Source organism: Dasypus novemcinctus, chromosome 19, assembly GCF_030445035.2.
Source record: "Dasypus novemcinctus isolate mDasNov1 chromosome 19, mDasNov1.1.hap2, whole genome shotgun sequence".
NCBI lineage: Eukaryota > Metazoa > Chordata > Mammalia > Cingulata > Dasypodidae > Dasypus > Dasypus novemcinctus.
In genome coordinates, this window is record NC_080691.1 from 28,602,399 (window position 1) to 28,624,495 (window position 22,097).

The 22,097-nt window shown below is 41.5% G+C and overlaps 1 protein-coding gene across 1 annotated transcript in view; it reads left to right on the plus strand.

Annotated features, from left to right (window-relative positions):
• Positions 1-22,097, plus strand: part of SUDS3 (SDS3 homolog, SIN3A corepressor complex component) — a 40,642-nt gene that overhangs the window by 9,184 nt on the left and 9,361 nt on the right. The window contains exons 5-10 of the mRNA XM_004464687.4: positions 1,786-1,805; positions 3,185-3,341; positions 14,497-14,592; positions 15,606-15,667; positions 15,832-15,853; positions 17,010-17,115. Of these exons, the coding sequence (XP_004464744.2) occupies positions 1,786-1,805; positions 3,185-3,341; positions 14,497-14,592; positions 15,606-15,667; positions 15,832-15,853; positions 17,010-17,115 (463 nt within the window). The remainder of the gene's footprint in view (positions 1-1,785; positions 1,806-3,184; positions 3,342-14,496; positions 14,593-15,605; positions 15,668-15,831; positions 15,854-17,009; positions 17,116-22,097) is intronic.

The window sequence follows — 22,097 nt, forward strand, 5'->3', positions numbered from 1 at the left end:
ACGGGTCAAGGAGGCCCGGGGTTTGAACCACAGACCTCCCATGTGGTAGGCGGACACCCTAACCACTGGGCCAAGTTCGCCGCCCTCCTTGGGATACCTTAAAACCCTCAGCTCTGTTCCTGGAGTTCCCCTTGAGTAGGGAAGGGAAGATGCTAGCAAGGGGGCAAATTTAAGAGTGGGGAAAGAGATGGCCCTGGGTTCAGATCCTGCTTCCATCCTGTCAGGGCATGGACCTTTACGTAGGGTATTTAACCCCTTGAAGCCTCAGTATTCCCATCTCTTGAGGGAGGTAATAATACTTCATGGAATTGACTTAAGATGTATGGAAAGAATTGGTGTGAATCATTTTTCTCAAGACAGAACTGCAAAATGGGTATCGAATTGCTTTTCTTAATTCTGCGTATGGACTCTCAGTGTGGTCCTTGAATGTCCTTTCATAAATGTTTCTTCCCGTCATGTAAACGTGCAGAAGAGTTTCTAAATTAGTCACATCTTGGGTTTTAAAAAACACCTTCTGAGTGTAGATAAGTCCACTTCCTTTGATTGTGTCTGGTGTTTGGCTGCTTTTAAGTAAATGACAACTGCCAAATTTAAGTGCTAATTGTCAGTTCGATTAGTTGGTGCAGGTGTGATATGGAAGGCCATAGGACTTCGGGCTTATGGTCCATTCATGCCTGACATGAGGCAGTCCTAGGAGTGAGTGTATTTGTTGGCCTGGGTGTGCTTGTGCTCATGTGCCCAGCGAGTCCCACTGCCTTAGTGATCAGGCAGCTTTATTCTATCCCAGGGCTTCTGGAGATTAGAAAATGAGTGACTTGCCCCTTTCTCAGTTGATTTTCTCATGCAGCAGTTGTTAATTGAGCATGTGGAGTCCCTGGAGCCCTTGAAATTCTTTGAAGTATTTTATGTACATATGTGTATTTTCCTGGGGCATGGGTCTGTAAGATTTATCAGGTTTTCTAAGGAGACTGCAGTAAAAGTGACCAGTGCCCCTAGAGTTGTGCAGTGCCTGACAGTCCTTGTGAACCATATGCAGTGGCCCAGTTGTCACCCAGAAAGATTAGCTACCATGGACTTATTTTGTCCCAAGTCCTGGGTTTGTCGGAGGGCTTATAATCTTACAGGGGAGTTTCACGACATAGTTGGTGCCTAAAAAACGATTGAATATTGCTGGGTGGATATTTGCAAGTGGCTAAGAGGGGCTTGATGAATCAGGGGTTGACGAATCAGGCAGTGCCTCAGGGATGAGGCTGCATTAGATCTCAAACTTGGAAATGCCATCAGAGACAAAAGGGCCCTGCTGGCGGAAGCCCCAGCACCAGCAGAGGCTTGGTGACTGGGAGTCAAGGCTGGGAGCCTCTGTTCTCTGAGCCTCTGGGAGTGTCCTTTCTTACCACACACAGCCCTTTACATAATGCTTTGCTGACATCAGTATCTACTCTGCTTCTGGAGTAATGGCTTTGTTTCTTCCTGACCCATCCTCACCTTATTGGGTGGGTCTGTTTTGACCATTGGAAGGTATGGGCTGCATGAAAAAGAATGATTTTATTTTTATTTAGCCAAGGTAGTTTGTTCCTGCTGAATCTGTTCAGGGCTAAAGTTGAACTAGTAACAAATACTTTTTCCTCCTTCCCTTTCATGTATATCAACATTTTACTGATGAAAACATTTGCTTTGTGTAACCGTGCTTTCAAAAAGCAATTACTGCTTCTAAATGAATCCTACCATCACTGTCTGGAAAGGTGACAGCCTAGTGAATCTAATTGCATGTTTTATCTCTTTCAGAACTCTTCCTCCAGCTGGAAGTAAGTACCACAGATCTTTCAGGTTTGCACCCTCTTTCTGAGGCTGGAATCTTGTTCCCCCAAACTAGTGGCATTTACTTCTCACACCAAATAAATAGTTGGGAAGCCCCTAACTAGAAGCCTTCATCTCTGTACTCTTTGACTAAAGGACATCTGTTCTCAATTCAGAAATTCCATCTATTTATCTGTTTTATTTATTGGTTAGGCAGCCTCTGCTTATCACACGGAGTTAAGGGGTAATCACCAAGCTGCTTTCTTGTTGACTTTTGCCTCACATTATAAGGCATTTGGGAAGTATGTCTGGATTATAATAACCTAGTAATTTGATATATTGGTCCTTGAATCAGTGCAGTCTCTGAATTGGTGCAACAAATTCATTTTATGGCTGAAATTCTCTGGGCCAGTTGGAATGACAGAGATGAGTGCATGGATCTTGGATGACATACTGCTTGGGGTGGGGCTGGGGTAGCGTTATTTTGAGAAGGTCATGGTTTATCAGAGCCACATTCTTGAGAACTAATTCAAAGTAAATAGTCACAGCCTAAAGGATCACATGTTCCACATCCATAGCCCACTATCAGCCCCTTGTTCTTCACTTACTTCAGTGGTGTACTTTTAAAAATAGATGCTTTATACAATTTTTATTTTAGTATAACTTCAGTGTTTGAGTAGTCTTTGGGGTTCAGACACCTATTATTTAGTTACTTTAACTTACTAGTTACAGTAAGTAACTACTTACTGTAGTTGCTCGTTACATTACTCTAAGTATTTGGAAAATAATAGTAACTCATGCCATCTTGCCCCAGTATCTTTTTTAGAGGTTCTCTGGATTGAACCCAGGACCTCATATGTGGGAAGCTGGTGCTCAACTACTGAGCTACATCAGCTCCCATGAGTTGGGTTTTTTGTTTGTTTGGCTTGTTGTTTGTTTGTTTTTGTTTTTAGGAGGCACTGGGAACTGAGCCTGGGACCTCCTGTGTGGGAAGCAGGCTCTCAACTACTTGAGCCATATCTGTTCCCTGCCAATATCTTGTAATTAATTTTCAATATAGATACTTCATCTGGAACGTAATGTTTTCTTTCCAGATTGTGTCCTTTAAGGGGATTATTTACCATCTTTGAAAAACTTATGTTTTATTTTAACATAAAAGCCATAAAATAGAAAATGTAGAAGAGAGCAAATACCTAAATATCAAGTAAGATTTATCCATAAAAACAAGCAAAAGTTGTGTGGTTCGATTTCATGTGTCCATTGGAAAACTTGCTCCCAAGTTTGCTCTAGTAAACTTTTCTTTATGTCTTGAGTGTAGAGTCAGACTTGTAGTTTGAGCCCTGACTGCCAGGGCCATGCCCCTAGCCTGTGTTTCTCTTTTGCTCAGACTGAACAAGTAGAAAGAAATTACATCAAAGAAAAGAAGGCAGCAGTGAAAGAATTTGAAGACAAGAAGGTTGAGCTGAAAGAGAATTTGATTGCTGAGCTAGAAGAAAAGAAGAAAATGATTGAGAATGAAAAGCTAACAATGGAACTGACCGGAGGTATTAAAGTCCCGTGGAACAGGGTTGAGGGGGCCTTCCTTTTTCTTATTCTTTGGTGCATCACCCCCATGTGGTAATGGAAGAAGGTGAAAGGAGAGTGCGTCTTAACACTTTGAACAGAGTTCCAGTTCCACACTTGGCTGTGTGTTCTTAGTTAAACTGCTTAACCTCTCTGAGCCTCTTTCCCCACCTATAAAATAGGGCTGATGATACCTTACCCCTCAGAACTGTGATCAGAAATACGGTTGCCTAGAACAGGGCCTTATCCATAACAGGAGTTCAGTAAATGGTTCAACTTTAATAGTAGGAACAAGCTCTGTCTTATTCTTCACTTAATTCCTGGGTCATCTACTGATGCTGTCTTGGTTATGTTCCCAGATTACTTGCTGACATCCATCTGTGGTGATGGGACTCCCTCTGCTTTGTTTTCACTCTGCCTACATTCCAGAAAAGGCATTGTTTTCCTTTGGCCTTGATGTGAGAGCAAAGGCTTTTGACTGTATCATCTATGTTATTAGCTCCCTTTCACCCAGACTGTGAATATTTCAGAAAGACTTGATGTGACTCCAGCAGGAGTAGCTAATCTTAACTGTTTTCCTCTCTACATAGTAAAGTTACATTAGGCTCAGAGCCAACCCCTCCCAAGCCTTCTAGGATTTAGCGATCCACATATGGGAACTCGGCAGGTTGTCGGCAAGTTTAAGGGAGAAGCAATGTGGACTGATAAATCTTAGAAGGATACAAAGCAGAAATTGACTTGATTTAGCTACTTTGGAATTTGGCAAAATTTCTTTTCACAAATCCTGCAAGGCAAGTGAGTGGTGAGTTTGCCACTTGGATATGTAAGTGGCGTACTCTTCTCTGCGTGTCCCCAAATATAACTTTTATAATCCTCGCTAGAAGGTGCTGGGGCTCTAACATGTCTGATTTAAGCAGGATTCAATAGAAAATGCAGTGCTCTCGTTTAAGTCTTTGGGGCTGACTTTGAAACTAAAAGTAGTAGTTAAGAGTGGTTTCCCACACTGTATATTTCTCATGTTATAAACCAACTTCTCCCTCCAGTTGACATACTTCTCACTGCAATTCCTGTTATACACCAGTGAGAATTTGATTGTGTCTCAAGTGGGGGTCTGGCTCTCTTGAGAAATCGCTCCTCTGTTAGCTTTCTCACTGAAAGACTTGGCAAAAGGAATGCATTTCTTGAAGGCCTCTGAAGGCAGTTCAGAAATGTTTTTTTTTTTTTTTTGGGTGAGAAGAGATGCTAAAATAGTATCTTTGACATAAGGACATTGCCTTGTTCTTCTTGAAATGCTTCTTGAGTTCGACAGATAGCACTGAGGTAACTTGTCCAGTGCCAGCCTGCCCGCCTGTTTTCTGACCTGCACACCATTTTCTCTGACGGTGGCTGTGGTTGGCATTGATGCCTCATTGCTCTCTGCTAGAACCACCAGATGTTTGTGAGCCTTCATTAGGCTAGTGGGAAATATTATCAGTTTATAGCTGCTCCCTTTCCATCTGCGGGGAAAGATACCATCACCTTACCTGTGATTTGGCATCCTAATTATTGACAAGCCGTCGACATTGTTTGGCCAGACAGTTTTATAGCCAGAATCTTAACTGGGGCAGGAGGTATCCTTAGTGACTTGAGGCTGAGCCTGACAGGGTAGAAAAGACAAATAAATGCCGGGAAATCATTTGTAACGCCATAAAATAGATTGCAGAAGTGGTTAAAGCTAGCCTTGGGCATTAAAGGTACTGATGTCCTTTCTCAAGCCATTTGGTACCCTTGGTATGGAAAGCACTGCCAAGGTAATGATAGACTGTCGAAAGAAAAGGCACTGGAGCTAGAAGGATAATTAGCATTACCACAGATGGTGCTGCTATGGTGTTGGATTAAAGGCCTGATTTCATTCCTCTAATTGAGTGACTTATTTAGCCTTTGTGGATTGATGCCCAATATCACTGGTGCTTGGCTCTACTCTGCAAAGATATTTCTTAAAATCTCCTTTTGTGGTTCAATATGAAGATCTCTTTAAAAATAAAGTGGTATGAGAGGATGATGAGAAACTTGATCCAAGTACCCTTTGGAAACATGTTTCTGGTGACCTGCTTTGTCCAAACATGAGCTAAAACATAATTCCTGGAATTAGTTGAATGTACTCTTCACAGTCCAAACCTTTTGTGGAGAACTTAAGAAAACTGGGTCATGCAGATGGAAAGTGTACTGCAGGTAAAGAAGCCAGAATGAGTTTTAGGTCAGTGTTTGTCAAACTTTTATGTGTGTTGGGAGTAATCCGGGGTCTTGGTAAAATGCAGACGGTGTTTCAGGGAGTCTGGGATGACGCACCACCAGCTCCTAGGTGGTGTCGATTCTGTTGGTCCTTGGGCTACACTCTGAGTGGTGAAGTTATAGGTAGAATTACATAGGTGTGTATTTTCATTGATATTGAGGCCAACATTGAAGTAACCCATCTTATTGATGAAAACTTAATGAGCTTTAAAATGTAGAGTGCTTTTAATTCTATTTTTCTTCTTCCTGTCTTCATTCGCTGCCTTTTCTTCTTATCTTCCAATAGCCCATTAAATACCATCTTATTTTCTTTTGTAAGTTCTTGCCTCACCAGGAGCATCATCTAACCATCAGGTCTCAGCAGAAGCTACTCCTTGACCACAGTGCAGCCTGTAGGTTTCTTGTAAGAGACGGTGGATTCATAACTAGAGCCATGAGTAATTCTAATACCACAATCGAAGCCCTGTTTCCTGAGTACTTGCATTGTGCCAGGTATTATGTGAAAATATTAGCGCTGCCTCCGCAGGCTGACAGATTGGAGGAGTCCTGGCCCTGTTGCTACCTTAGTTCTGTGTCACGGTTTTCTCATTTGGCTCAGAAGTGATAGAACCTACTAGAGAGGGTTGGTATGAAGAGTAAATGAGATAATGTGTATGAAGTGCTTAGAAGAAGAGTGGCTGGCACACAGAGTAAACATTCAGGGATTGGGAAGCTGTAACCTCATTTAGGTCCTACAACTCCCTTTGACTTGGGTGTCATTATCCCCGTATTACAAATGGCAGAACATGCTCAGAGAAGGGAAGCCATTTGCTCTAAGTTCCCCAATGACATAGTGGTTAAACCATAATTCGACTGTGACTCTTAAGCCTTTTCTACCACATTATTCTGCTTCTCTATTGGTTTATATACAGATACCATGGATACATAGGGAACTAAGTGATTCACAGAAATTAGGCTAAAGATAAGGTCTGTATCCTCAAGGACGCTTTGTATTGATAGTGGCAAAACTGACACAGGTGACCCGCCCTCCCTGATATAAGGTGCTGTTGATATGAACAATTCCCAAAGGAAGGGAAATACTTGACAGGCTTTTTTTTTTTTTTAAAGATTTATTTTTATTTATTCAATTCCCCTCCCCTCCCCTGGTTGTCTGTTTTCTGTGTCTTTTTGCTGCGTCTTGTTTCTTTGTCCGCTTCTGTTGTCGTCAGCGGCACAGGAAGTGTGGGCGGCGCCATTCCTCGGCAAGCTGCTCCCTCCTTCGCGCTGGGCGGCTCTCCTTATGGGTGCACTCCTTGCGCGTGGGGCTCCCCTACGCGGGGGCACCCCTGCGTGGCACGGCACTCCTTGCGTGCATCAGCACTGCACATGAGCCAGCTCCACATGGGTCAAGGAGGCCCAGGGTTTGAACCGCGGACCTCCCATGTGGTAGACGGATGCCCTAACCACTGGGCCAAAGTCCGTTTCCCTGACAGGCTTATTTTTAATGTGTTTTTGTTTTGTTTTTTTCAAAGAGAAGTTATTCATTTTACAGAACAAACATGTATGTTTTTAATGGTTTTAAGCCATACATGGTTGCACTAAAATAGCAGTAAGTTTTGTACAATAGGTAGCAGGCACCAATGGCAGGAGAGGAAAAGCGGTCTGACACAGGTGTCTAGGGAGGGAGGCCGAAAGAAGTGACCTGAATTTTGGGTGGGTGGAATGGTCCTGAAGATACTTTTTCCTTTTTTTAAAAACTGATTTTATTGGTACATATTATATATAGTTAGTGGTATTTGGTATAATCACATAGTTGTGCATTCATCAGTTCAATCATTTTTAGAGCATTTTCATTCCAATAATAAAAAATCCCATCACCTTTCAGTCTTTCTATGCTTCCACTGCTGTGCATAGCTACTATTCTGTTTCTGTCTAATTTATTTGTATTTATATTATTGTAGAGATCGAGTCAAGCAATATGTAATACCTTGTATCTAGTTTCTTTCTGTTAGTATATTTCCTTTTTTTTTCCTTTGAAACTGAACAAATGTATGTTAATGTTACAAGATGTTAATGTCAGGCAAAAATACAACCAAAGCAAACTATAGACAGTAATATACAGTAATATGTTAATAATCTTGTGGTAAGGGTAAAAAAAAAAAAAACTACTTTTTCCTGCTGCTGACTTTGTAGAATCTACGCCCTTTGATATGGTTGAAAGTACAGAAAGGAGGACTCCATGGTTCCTTTTATTTTTTAAATTTTTATTATTTTTTTTAAAGATTTGTTTTATGATTTCTCTCCCCTTCCTCCTCCCCCCACCCCCCCGTTGTGTCCATTTGCTGTGTATTCTTCTGTGTCCGCTTACATTCTCGGCAGCACTGGAAATCTGTGTCTCTTTCTGTTGTGCCATCTTGCTTCGTCAGTTCTCTGTGTGTGTGGCGCTGCTCCTGGGCTAGCTGTGCTTTTCTTGCATGGGGTGGCTCTCCTTGCGGGGCATACTCCTTGCACGTGGGGCTCCCCTATGCAGGGGACACTCCTGCGTGGCGTGTCCTTGCAGTACTCCTTGCGCACGGGGGCCAGCTCACCACATGAGCCAGGAGGTCCTAGGTTTGAACCCCGAACCTCCTACGTGGTAGGTGGATGCTCTGTCAGTTGAGCCACGTCCACTTCCCTCCATGGTTCACTTTTAAATCCCCTTCCTGCACAGGGGCGACTTTAGCCTAATGGTTCACTCATTCCTACCTGATTTGACCTCCAAAGACTTGGCCTTGATTGTTATTCTGCACCCCCTCATCTCCAACAGGCACCCCTTCCACTACCTGTTTTTTTGTTTTTTTTTTTGACAACAGTGACCCTGCAATTCACTTGCCCAGTGCCACCAAGGATGTGCCTGTATGTGTCAGGTATGACCATCCAGATGCCTTCCTGGTCAGTTAAGTAGAGCAAGAGTAGTATTTACAGTATTAAAGGAAATATTTATGAGATGGTTTGGGGAGGAAGGTGTATACTTAGTCTCATTGCTTGTTCAGTGCTTTTTGTCTCATACTCTCCCAAGCCTGGTTTAATTGTTTGCTGTTCAATTAGAATGTGCAAATACGTATCCTCACTGAAGCAAACCTATAGAGTCCTCTGGAGTGGAGAGGCTTTCTAATTTAAGCCAGTTAGAATGTCATTGGGGTTGGAGCATGATGTCAGAGAGGAAGACTGCCTGCTGAAGTGTCTTCTTCAGGGTTGCCATATCCCCAGGTGTGGCTTTCAGCTTTGTCTCCAGAAGTTTGATTTTTGTCCCTGCATGCTGAGATGGTTAAGCTCCTTGACCAAACTCCCAGGAGAATGATGTTATAGACTCATCCACCCTTTTGCTTACAAGTGGCCTAATTATAATACCTTAGAAGCCCACCAGGCAAACCTGTTATTGCAGCAAGGCAAGTTAAGTGAATAATCTTACTGTGTAGGTTTGGGGCTTTGATAATTGATATGTTGATCTCTCCCTCCCACCTCTATCATGTGGGCCACTGGCCATGACTGCTCTCTGTTCTCTTCTCTCCTTTTTCTCCTATGTGGTGAGGGTGGAGACTGGCAGGCATGCTGATACATTTTGGGAGTGTCTCCAGAGCACCTTTCTTCTGCTGATATAGTCTTTTTATTTTTTCTTTTGTTTAAACTTTGAGATACTTTAAAACATACAGGATAGTTACAGAAATAATAGTTCTGTGCTGATGCATAGAACTCCAATCTACCCCTACTCCCCCAGGTACCCCCATCTGCCAATTTTAACATTTTGCCACATTTGTCATATTATTCAGTCTGCCCATCCATCCATCTGTCTCCTGTCTGTGTTCTGAACACTTGAGTGGAAGTTGTATACATCATATTCCTTGAATACTTAATACTTCCATGTACATTTCCTAAGAATAAGGATAACCACCTTAAGTTACAAAAGCTCAAGAAATATAACATTGATATAAAGCTTATAGTGTATATTTCAGTTTTTTACCACCTTAAGTTACAAAAGCTCAAGAAATATAACATTGATATAAAGCTTATAGTGTATATTTCAGTTTTTTTCATATGTCCCAATAATGTCCCTTTGAGCCTTTCCTCCTCCCTTGCTAGATCCTGTCCAAGATTGTGTATTGCATATTGCATTTGACTGTCATCATCTCTTTTGTTTTGTTTTGTTTTTAACCTAAAAGTTCATTTAGTTTTCTGGTGTTTGAAAGAAATTAAATCGTCTTCATGGACTCCTGAAGGTTTTGTGGACCCTGGGCACTGCCTCCTCTGCCTGTGGATAGTAGGCCTTCCGTAGACTTGGTTGTCTTATTCCTGGGCTGCTATTGTGAGCTTACACGAGGATTCAGTTTGAGAGGGCTAGCTTCTTAGATGTACCAACGATGGATAGAAAAGTATGAAGTAGGACCACTTTCATGGGGATGAGTGAAGCTAAAGAGAAAATTCACATACTTCACCTTTCTGCTGAGAGCAGTTCCCACATCCCTGCCTTTGCCCTGCCTTGGAATAACTTTCGCCAAGAAGCTTTCTGTCTCTGTGTCTTCTCCACATAGACTTCCCAGGGTCACTGATAGAATGAATGACTGTACAAAGCATGATATGTTGCTTGTTTTCGTTTTTTTTTAAAGGTTTATTTATTTTACTTTGTCTCCTCTCCACTTGTTTATGCTCCCTGTCTGCTCTCAGCCCTCTACACCGCTGAAGGGCACTTTGCCTTCACCAGGAGGCCGTGGAAATTGAATCCAGGACCTCCCATATTGTTTGAACCACATCTGCTTCTCCTGCTTGTTGATAGCATTTTCTTTAACATGGAGGACTTAGAGTTGGGAATATGGATCTCTCTCAGCATTTTCAAGGAGAGGTATCTGGAATTGATGGATGGCATCATCACTTCCAGGCTGGAACTGCTTCTTTCATTTTGCCTGTGGCCTTGCAGAAGACAGCTAGAAAAGGAGCATTTCAGAAAGCAAGGTCAGGTTATCAAGACCAGGGTGGAATATCCTGAGTAGGATAGTTTGAGACCTTGAAAATGTCCAGATCAGGTCATCATCAGGGTAATGCATTCTTGCGGCAGAATAGCTGCGGCAATCCTTGGCTTCTCTGCCACATGGCAAGGCACATGGTGGCATCTGCTGGTCTCTCCCTTCTCTTCTGGGTTTGGTTGATTTCAGCTTCTTGCATCTGGCTTTGACTTTCTCTCCTTTTTTTTTTTTTTTTTAAACAGGGGGAACATCTATGCAACATAAACTTTCCCATCTCAACCACTCCTAAGCATACCATTCAGTGAGATTAGTCACAATAACACTATTGCTGTGGCTAATAAAATTGTTTGATTTTCACCATTTCCTAAGAATTAGATTATATTTTCTGATTTGTAAGTCTTGTAGTCATGATTTTCTGAGTTTAGCGACCTTGATTGGACTCCCTTATTCCCAGATTCATCATATATTGATCCCAAAAGCTTCTCTCTGCATGGTGTGGTTTCTGGAAGTGGCGCTGCTCTTAGAGGCACCCCCTCCATTCATCTTGGCAGCTGCAGGGCAGGGCCTGCGTGGCCATTTGGTGGGCAGACTATTCCGGTTATGGTCACATGCTAGCTGCTTTTACTTAGTGCTCCTTTAGGTTGAGTGCGCTACCTTCATACTTTGTTTTTCAAATTAGGGCTGCATGTTACGAAGGCTCACAGTTGACATTAAAACTTTTGAGTCTATAACTTCTATTTGAGCAGTTTATGCCTTGATTTTTTTAAAAAGATCTTTGTGTATTTTTTTCATGGCTGAAAACATGGTAATAAGAACTAGTTTTTCTTGACGCCTTCTGTGCTAAGTGCTTTATATGTTTCATCTGTAATCTTCACACTGACCTTGTGAGGGGAGGCATTGTTGACACTTCCATTTTGTAGTGAGGAAACTTGAGGCCTAGAGCATTTCCGTAGTCTTCTTTAGGACACACAGCTGCTGTGGGCATTCATAACCACCTCTCTGTGGGTCTATCACCCCAGCTCTTACCCACAGTGCTATACTACCAACCAGGAAACAACTTGAGAAAGGGGGCATCTGCACATGGGTAAGAGGTTTCTTATGGGGAGAAAACTTCCCCCTTGTCCCACAGATGGGGTATGTTTGTCCTTCTCCTTACTTCTACCCCCACTTCCAGGAACATCCTTACAAATATATGTTAGGCCTGTGGTTCTTACTGTTTTAACTCCATTCATAGGGAAAAATATTCATTATTACCTATTTCTCTTCTTAAGCCTGACTTGCAGAAAGGGCTTTGAACTTTGGTTGGCACATTTATTATATACTCTAAGATCTTGTGCATTGCTGTAAGAGACCCTACATTTGAATTCTGTAACACTGTCCTGTCTGTTATGGTAGTGTGAAGCATCATGAATTAAGTTAATCTCCTATGCAGGCCTGACCTGGGCTGGTCGTTCTGCAGAAAACTTTGTCAAGTCCCTCCCATGTGCCAGAACTGTTGCTAGGTGCTGGAGTGGAATTCAAGAGCCTAAAGGGCAGACATGTCCTATGGCGTGTGGCAGTTGGCCTGGTTGAGGTCTGTACAAATGCTCTGGTTCTGTGGAAGGTGGAGTGACTCTGCCTAGGGGTGCTGTCCCAGAACAGAGACAGTGGGCTCCTGAAGGATATTGTGTAGGAGGAGTTTGCTGGGAAGAAAAGAGGAGGCTTGGCAGAGAGGACAGCCTGGGTACAGGCCTGAAGGCATAACAAAGTACGGTGCTTACTAGCCACAGGATAGCTCTACACTGGCGGAGAGGGCTGGTGTAAATGAAAAGTGGGGAAGACCAGCAAGGAGGTTTGGTCTAGATTGCAAAGGACCCTGGGCACCTCTCTGAGCAATTTGGCTCTTCTGTAGGGTATGGAGAACAGAAATGTTTAAGGAGAGAAGTGGTATGCAAAATGACCTGATTTTTTTTTCCTTGTTTGGTCCTCCTGTCACCCCCCGCCCCCCCTTTTTATTGTCTTTTTTTTTTAAGATACATCCCAAAAAATGTTACGATACATCCCAAAAAATGTTACGATACATCCCAAAAAATATTACATTAAAAAACATGAGGTTCCCGTACACCCCTTCCACCCCCTCAGTCCTCCCACATCTACAACCTCTTTCATCATTGTAGCACATTCATTGCATTTGGTGAATACATTTTGGAGCACTGTTGCACTGCACGGATTATAGTTTATATTGTAGTTTACACTCTCCCCCAGTCCATTCAGTGGGCTATGGCAGGATTTAGCAGTTCCTCAGAAAACTAGCTATAGATTTACCATATGACCCAGCAATTCCACTGCTGGGTATATACCCAGAAGAACTGAAAACAAGGACACAAACTGATACCTGCACACCAGTGTTCAGAGCGGCATTATTCACTATTGCCAAAAGTTGGAATCAACCCAAATGCCCATCAACAGATGAATGGATGAACAAATTTTGGTATATACATACAATGAAATACCACTCAGCTGTAAGAAGGAATACAGCACTAACACATGGGATAACATGAATGAATCTTGAGGCCCTTATGTTGAGTGAAGCAAGCCAGCATTGAAGGACAAATACTACATGACCTCTCTGGTATGAAATAAGCAAATCAGGCTGTCTCAGAGCTGGAGACTGGATGATAGGCTTATAGGAAATTGGGGGGGAGAGGAAGGTTGTGAGCTAACGCCTACATAGGCGAAATCTATGATAAGTGGAGGTAAGTAGTTGTGATTTGTGTTTTAAGAAGATCTGTTTGGCAGGGGTGGGGAGGATGGACTGGCAGGGTGGGGGGGGGTCAGAGTCTGAGAGGCCATCCAAGGTCATTGTAGTAGTTGAGTAAAAAGATGATGAGGGGGCAGAAATGGATGGTAGTCTAGTGGTAGATAGTCTGACATCTGTTGCCTTTGATACTGGGCTGAAGGGAGACAAGTCAGTCGCACATGATGGACTTTGTTCTAGCTTGGAAGGAGGAATAGATGTAAGGCCTGAGGCCCAGAAAAAGCAGGCTGGGAAGTGAAGCAAGGAGAAGTAGTGCATCTGGAGCATGTAGCCTCCCTCATCACATATAGATTCCCATCCAGATGGGAGGTTAGAGCTGGAGTTGGTGATCTGGGATTCATTGGGATACAGGCTGAGGAGTGACTGGACCTCTGAGACTAGTATTTAAGGAACAGGCTAGTAAAAAGGACCCCAAAGAGGCAAATCAGAGATTTTTGTGGTTACAGCCAGAGGAAAAGAGATTTTAAGGCACGAGGAGTCAGCAGTAGCATCAACTGCAGACAGAAGTCAAGAAGAATGAGAAGCCTTTATTGTATCCTTCTTGATAGTCAAGTAGTTTCAAAAGGTTATGGAAGGAAAGTGTAAGTGCCTGAGTTTGTAAATGAAGACCTGATATAAAAGGGTGACCATGAGGACACTGACCTCTAAAAGAGCTGGTTATGCCAATGGCATTGGGCTCAAGTTCATTCACCCTCTGTGGGAACAGCAGAAATTAGACAACTGAAATGTCACTAAGGTTCCTCCCAAACTTAAGAGCCTGCGATTTTGTGCCTTCCTTTGATGGAAGAGGAGGAAAATCCCTTAGTTTCTGAGGGTGCTCGAGAGAGACCTGCAGTGCTATAGTGTCAGGCTAGGAGGCTGCATTCCGGGGGGTGGGGGTGGGGGGAGGTGGTTCCTAGCTCACTGCTCTGAATCTTCTAAGCACAGGCTCTTTCAAGTCTGTTGTGAGCACCTGGCTTGAACTGTGTGACCAGACATCCCCAATAGCACAGTTCTGATGGGGTGGCTATGGTACACATATTAAGACTATAGAAATTCATACTGATTTCATGTGGGAGTTGGCTAGATTGACCCATTTCGTTCTTGCCACAGATTCTATGGAGGTGAAACCCATCATGACCAGAAAGTTGCGGAGGCGACCAAATGATCCTGTCCCCATCCCAGACAAGAGGAGAAAACCTGCTCCTGATATCCGTGTGCCTCAAGTTTTAATAAGACTTGTTTTTCATAAGACTATTTAATCCTTTACTTTTCCATTTAATAGAATGTACATGACCTTTGTCCTATAGAAAATAGTAATACTTGATTGGGAAGTGTGTGAAAGATATTTATCCCATGAGATAGGTTTTGGCCATTTTATTATTGGAGAGTCCAATTGCTACTGCTTTTAATAGGAGGGATTTATGGAGAGTAGTTATTTGGAATGGTACTTTGTGTTGAAATTCAACTCGTTTTAACTCCCCAAGGCTCAGGGACACCTAAAAACTTCATGTACTTTAATTTTTTCACTTGTGAACTCAAGACAGAAATATCTGCCTTCATATACCTCAGTTATCTGTATCTCTAAGGTAGTGGATTACAAACTGTTCTGAAATTAAAGCAAATGAGATTTTAGAGGAAAAGAGCACCTTTATTAATAAAAATGGGAGTGGGATATAAGGGGAAGTGTTTCTGTTTCTCTGTATGCAATAATGAGTAGTCATTTGCCCAGAATGGTTCAGTTTTTTGCCTCCCATCAAGCAAGGGCATAATTTCAGTCCTTTCACCTTAACTCTTGAGGGTTCTAAACTGCTAGGGAAGATTAGCTCTGTGTGTGTCTACACATGTGTGTACAAGTCTTCAGATCCTTTGGAACTAAAGCACTTGGTAAATTTGGGAGATGAAATTACTATTTCCTGTGCTCTCTATTCTAGTTACCTAGTGGATCTTATTCTACCTTCTCATCATAGAAGCTTGTAAGATGGAGGATATGAATTCATATACCTGGGCAACACAACATTTAGTAGGAGAATCATAGGCTTCCAAGTAGCAAACTATAGCTATAAAAACATCATTTATTGTAAAGTTACTCTTCTTAGTTCTTAAAAACAGCCCCCCCCAAAAACTATCATTTAACAGTCACACTTTCTAAATTCTGAAATACTAGTTCTTTTTGTCAATTTGAAAACTGTTTTTAAGCACATTCCTTTAACTCTCAACACCCCAGCTAAACTATTTGTTAACAGATGAACAGATCATGGAGGATCTGAGAACGTTAAATAAGGTACCGTTTGATTTTTTTTATTTATATGAAAGGTTAGGCTTGGTATGGTTTTCTGCTTCACTTGGTTCATATGTCACTTGTTAAAGCATTATGATACCTCTGACTTCTTAAATTGCATCTGAAATGATTTTCTCTAAGATTTTTTGTTGTTGTTCTTCCTACAGCTTAAGTCACCCAAGAGACCAGGTGAGTGCATGATATTATTGGCATTTGTGCAATCTTTTTATCATGTTGGAAAAGCATGCAATACCTGTCAGGGCATTGTTAGACGGTTTTCAAAAATAAAATATTTTTCATTTGCCTAAGAATAGTCTTCATGAAAACTTGAAGGGACCTTAAGTGCACCCCGCCCCTGGCTTTTTTTTTTTTTTTTAATCCTACTACAGTGAAAGTTATTTCTTAGGATTTATTGTGAGAGAGACATTTAATTGGCTGGTGAAGTTTTCCTTCTGTGTAGGCATCTGGCTTAAGATTTAAGTACACAGCCATTTTTGAAAAGGAAATTAGAAGGATTTTTCAGTATGTCTCTCTCTCTGGCATAAGTTCTGGGCATTAGTGCTCCAGTGGCTCTTAGTGGCTTGGCTCTGGTAAGGGACTGAACGCTGCTCCCAGTCAAGGTTTACAGAAGAGGCGGGCTCACTGTTCACACAGTCCCTTCCGAGCAGCCTTTGACAGTCAGTGCCAGGCTGCAAAATAGAATTCTGCCTGGGTAATGTCTTTTTAAAAAATCACTGTGATTACTCATACATCCCCCTACTCACCGAGTCTTATGGAAAGAAAACAAGGTTCTTCTCTCTAGATAATTTCCTCCTCAGGGCCGCCATCCTGAGCTTCTGGAGGAAGCTGAGGAGGGGGCTCTGTGAGTTAGTAGAGTTAGATCATTTGAATCCACCATGTTACTAGCATCATATTAGCTTGACTCTGTACATAGCCCCAAACGTGGTCTATTTACTAATACAGATTTCTAGAAGTTTTATTTTTTTCATAAACTTAGAGATTTACATAATCGTTGCCCTTTGGGGCTTCTGCAGGTCACCAAGGTTTTAGTCCTCTAAGTGACCTTGTGCAAATCCCTTAACGTTCCTGAGCCTCAGGTGTCTCTTCTGATCGGTGAAGTTACTCTGTGCCTTGCTTAGTACCTCACAGGGTTGTTCTGAGGATCAGGTTAGATAGCCAGAAAAGAATTTTGTTGAATTCCCATACGTTAAAACTGTAAGGGCTTATGCTCATGATCATGAAGATTACCACTCCTAATAGCATTTCAATTCAAGCTTGCTAGCTGGTGGACTCACACAGGTTGGTAATACGCATAATCACTTAAATATCTCTCTGATTTCTTTAGCATCCCCATCCTCTCCTGAGCACTTGCCTGCCACACCTGCAGAATCTCCAGCCCAGAGGTTTGAAGCTCGGATAGAAGATGGCAAACTGTACTATGATAAAAGATGGTATGTTATGAAAAAACACAGGTTACTCATAAGAGTCTTGAACTATTTAGAAAGAGGGCTGGGGCAATCTATTGTTGTTATTTTATAGTGTGACAATTAATTTACATAGCACTGTATGTTGAATAACGTTTAGAACTATTTGATTGTGATCATTGTTAGATCTTTGAAGGTAACTTTCCCCCAAAATGTGTCCTGGTGAGGTTGATGTCCTCCTCCTCTCTTCATGCTACTGTCATCATGTTAGAATTTGCAGGTTTATGTCTTTTGTGGTGTACCCATAGATGGGCCCAGGGTATACATCCTTCTGTCTCCTCTTAACTCTACCACTGTGTGCTAAAGTTAATTAGGGATTCTATGGAAAAAAGGATTTTGTGATCAAATAAGTTTGGGGGATACTCATGCTAACTGAAATAAATGGGTTTCCTTCTTCATTGTAGGATTTTTGTGTCCTGTGATATGTTAACAGGCATTGTGAATTTCTAAGGTGTTATTAGGAGTTTTATTTGACCATATTACCCTTTTTGCATGGACCATCCCACTGCAAGACAATTCTAGGAAACAGGGAAACTGTCCTAAAATGTTAACTAGTTTAGATTGAAGCCTTCAGACCACCAAGGTATTTCATTGGAAAGGAAATGGCACAATACTATGAAAGAGCCTTAAAAGCTCATACAGTTATTCATTCAACAAATAACTTATTGTCTGCTCTGTTCTAGGCATTGTTAGGTGTTCAGTCACCCCAGATCCTGCCACCTTTTTACAGCTCTTAAATCTGATATATTCTTTCTATTTGTCCATATGCAGGCATGCTTCTGTTCAGTATAAATCACAGTGGACCCATTTTTGTGTTCGGTCTCCTCACTAGGTTATATTGAGTGTTTTCTCTGGGTTACCTCATGGTGTCTCTAATTATCAGTTGAAATGGCTCCATCCTGATCCTCTGAGTTATGTATTTCACAGAAAGTTCCAAAATTAGGGTAGTGGTTATTTTTAATTTCTTGAGCTTCCTTAAAGGTGGACAAACACCTTAAAGGTGGACAAACAAATGCGAACTTCTGAAGTTCGCATACATGCTTAGAGGTCTAATCATTACTGAAATAAATCACTTGGCACCTGTCAGCTTATAGTGAGTTAGTTACCTAGTAGATGGTTGAAGATTTGTTTTATTTTAGTGACTTCTGTCCTTCTGATTTGGCTATTCTTTGGCATTTTTCAAAAAGGTCATTGAGTATCCTGTCATTACATTGCTTATCAGAACTTGTCACCACTAGGTGGCAGGTCCTCACAGCTTAACACATCAAGGAGCAAAATAAGATAAAAAATGTTTCTAATAATGAAAACCAAATAACCTTTAAAGATCAAGCCCACACATAAGAAGCGTCTTGGAAAATGATGAGATTTATCACTAAAGTTTTTACGGATCTCTGAATCTTAGAACCATGTGATATTTAATATAATGTTCATTTTCTAATTGGCATTGCTTCGGATTTTCCTCTTTCCAGCTTTAATGCTTAGACTTCATGAGGCAAATCTTGAGGGTGAAAATGTAGTGAAATAAAATTCTTTTATTTTTTAAGAAAGGATCCGAAGTTACCAGTGTTTCATAACGTAAACAGAGTGGTCAGGTTTGGTATGATCAGAACTCCTAAATATTTTGAAGGAATTTTCACTGTCTTTTTGAACTTGGCAGCAGAAATTAAAAAAAAATAAGTTCTCTGGAAGCATTTTACTATGTCAGTGAACTTAGTTTCCTATTCTGTTAAATATATTTTGAGAACATTGTTTTATCTTCTTTATTTTATGTGTTTTCCGTCTTTGGCCTGGGCAATCAGATCTCATAAAGCTTTTGTTGAAAGCTGGGTTCCTCTCCCCTGGTGTGCTGACAAGTGGAAGGTGTTCATGGGAGTCTCCGCTGACACTTTCACCTGTGTAGAACCAACCTCTCCCATCTCACAGCCTCTTGATGTTTGGCTTTAATACCCTTGTCATTTTGGAGGCTTTCCTTTTTCTTTCTTTTTCAGCAGTCATGGCCTGTGGCTAAGAGGTCAACTGAATTGCTTCATGCTCTTTGCAGTGGTGTGGAGTGTTTTGGTGAAACTGTATTTCTGGCAAAACATATTTCAGTGAGCTCTAAATGACTTCAGCAAATTGAGTGTGATTCAGGCTTCACATCTTGGCATGAACACTTATCAAGCTACATTTTATTTTGGAAGACACGAATCTTCCCTTTGCCTTGGTCTTCTGCTGCATTTTATATCATGCTGGATGCTTTCCCCACCTTCTAATTGGACTAATAACTCCTCCCAGAAAATACTGCAAATGTAGCTAATGTTTTAAAGTAACAAACTGATGGTGCTGGTGGACTTTTTTCACTCTTCACTTTAACCCTAGGGCTGCTAATGTGAATCAGAAATGAAGTCACCCACTCAACTCCAGTGGCTTTAATCCTTCACTCTTCACTTGACACAAAAGTCTGTTAACTCAGAGCAGTGAATATTTACAATGAGAACTTTGACGCTTCTTCTCCTATAGCTGTAATAGAATCCATTTGGGGAGGGGGTGGTAAAACATTAATATCACAATTCCCAGTAGCATACAAAATTAAATTAACTTGCCCCCCATCCCTGTCCCACTTTGTGACCCACCTTCAAAGAAATTGCTTTCTTCCAAAATAATAGTGATAATTCTAGTTCGCTGAGTTTAGTAGTAGAGGCAGAGCTTTAAGAACTTAATTGTAGGGATTCCCAGGTCAGAATTTCCATGGGTAATAAAATAATAAAGTCAATTTGACATATGGGGCTATTCTGTGAAGCCATTTAAATTTTTTTGTTTTTCAGCAGAGCTACGATGTGGCTTGTAAAAAGTGGTTAATTGGCAGAAAAGTTGATAATGTAACTTTTTACTGATTTCACTCTGTGAGTGTTGCTTTTTAACTTTTTGTTTTTACATCAAATAGATTTTGAACCGCCCCCCTCCACTTTTTTTTTTTTTTTTTTTTTTAAAAAAGATTTATTTATTTATTTAATTTCCCCCCCTCCCCTGGTTGTCTGTTCTTGGTGTCTATTTGCTGCGTCTTGTTTCTTTGTCCGCTTCTGTTGTCGTCAGCGGCACGGGAAGTGTGGGCGGCGCCATTACTAGGCAGGCTGCTCTTTCTTTTTACGCTGGGCGGCTCTCCTCACGGGCGCACTCCTTGCGCGTGGCGCTCCCCCACGCGGGGGACACCCTTGCGTGGCACGGCACTCCTTGCGCGCATCAGCGCTGCGCATGGCCAGCTCCACACGGGTCAAGGAGGCCCGGGGTTTGAACCGCGGACCTCCCATATGGTAGACGGACGCCCTAACCACTGGGCCAAAGTCCGTTTCCCCCCCCTCCACTTTTGATGAGTCTTTAAAAGGCGAAAAGTAAACTTGTATGTTGTTTGTCATACATTTTTTGGTTTCATCTGAAAACCTCCATATGAGCACTTCTCTCTTTTTTTAAAAATTTATATCTCTCCCCTTCTGCCCCCGCACCCCCCCCCCCCAACAGTTGTCTGAAAATTCACTTAATTTCAGGTTTGATATCCAGGGACAGTGGTTCCCCAAGACCATTGTGTGGTATGTGAGAATCCCCTGATGGTCCCAGAGACAGTGGTTCAGGAGGGACCTTGGAATGAGTTGGTTTGGAAGTTGACTGCTTTGGGAAGCTTGCTGGCCAGCCTTCCTCTGAAGCTGACGGGACCAGTGGGGCATTAAACCCACCACCATTTGGTAACCCCAGAGCACGCAGGTTTGGGAGATGGCCAGATGCTCAAGTCTTAGGCTGCTTCTTAGGCAGGGACTAGATTGTATTATTTATACTCAGTGTTCACTCTTAAGCCAGTCAAATGTGATGGGGATTGTGTTTTAAGCACATTTGAAAGAAAATACAATGCATCTAATGAGAATTACTTGAATAACCTTCCAGGGTTAACTGTTGGATTTAACAGACCTTTTTGACATGTGACAATAAGTTTATTATATCTGTTTATCATAGAAAAAAGGCTATGTGCAAAAGGAAAACCATTTTTAATTTAAATTTTATAAAATTTTAATATATACTTGATATACATTTTAATGTAGTTTATATTTTAATATGTAAATTTGCCCATTTTTTGTGTGTATGTATATATGGTATACATGAAACATGTATATATTTTATTATAAACCTAAGAATATAATGGACGTAGTTATTTTTTCACTTAGTATATCGAGCATGTTTCCACACAAGTGATATACTTTTTGCCACACCCATGACCTTTCTTTATTAAAGTATTTAGAATGTAGTATCTGAATGACTTGAGGCTAGTTGTGTTTTGTTTTGTTTTTTATTTCTTTAATAACTTTCAGTCCCCATAGAATAACTGTGACTGTTCTTCCTCTTCTGTTTTTTTATTCTAACCATTATTCAAGACATTACTGTTTATGTAGGATAGTGGGTTTAGATGTGGGAGGGAAACCAAGGGAAGTGGCAGAGTTATCACTGCACTGTGAACCAGTTCAGCCTCTCCTCATGCATTGTACAATTCAGGCTTTGTGATATTACACATTTAGCATAATGAAGGTCCCTTGACCTGGTTTACCAACTACTCTTATGGCCAAAAGCAGCTTTAAAGCTTGGGCCTAAACCAATCTTGCTATTCTAATTGCATTTATGATTCAATTTCTTTTAACGGTGTTTTCAGGAAGTAAATTAACTTGGGAACCTGAGTTTTCTGCTCCTAAGTAGCAGGTTAAAGAGTGTTCTGTACCTAGATTGGAAAAAGCTCATTGTATGAGCGAAGTACATTTTTTAGCTGTGATGCCTTGGCAATAGGTTATTTCATTATACCAGCAAAACAGAGCGTCTGCCTTCCTCCCCCCAGAGAAATAATAAGGTGCAGTGCTTTGCTGGGAAATGTATTTGGATGGAATTTACGTGTGTTAATAGGTATGTTTAGCCAGATCTTGGAGCCAAAATGATCC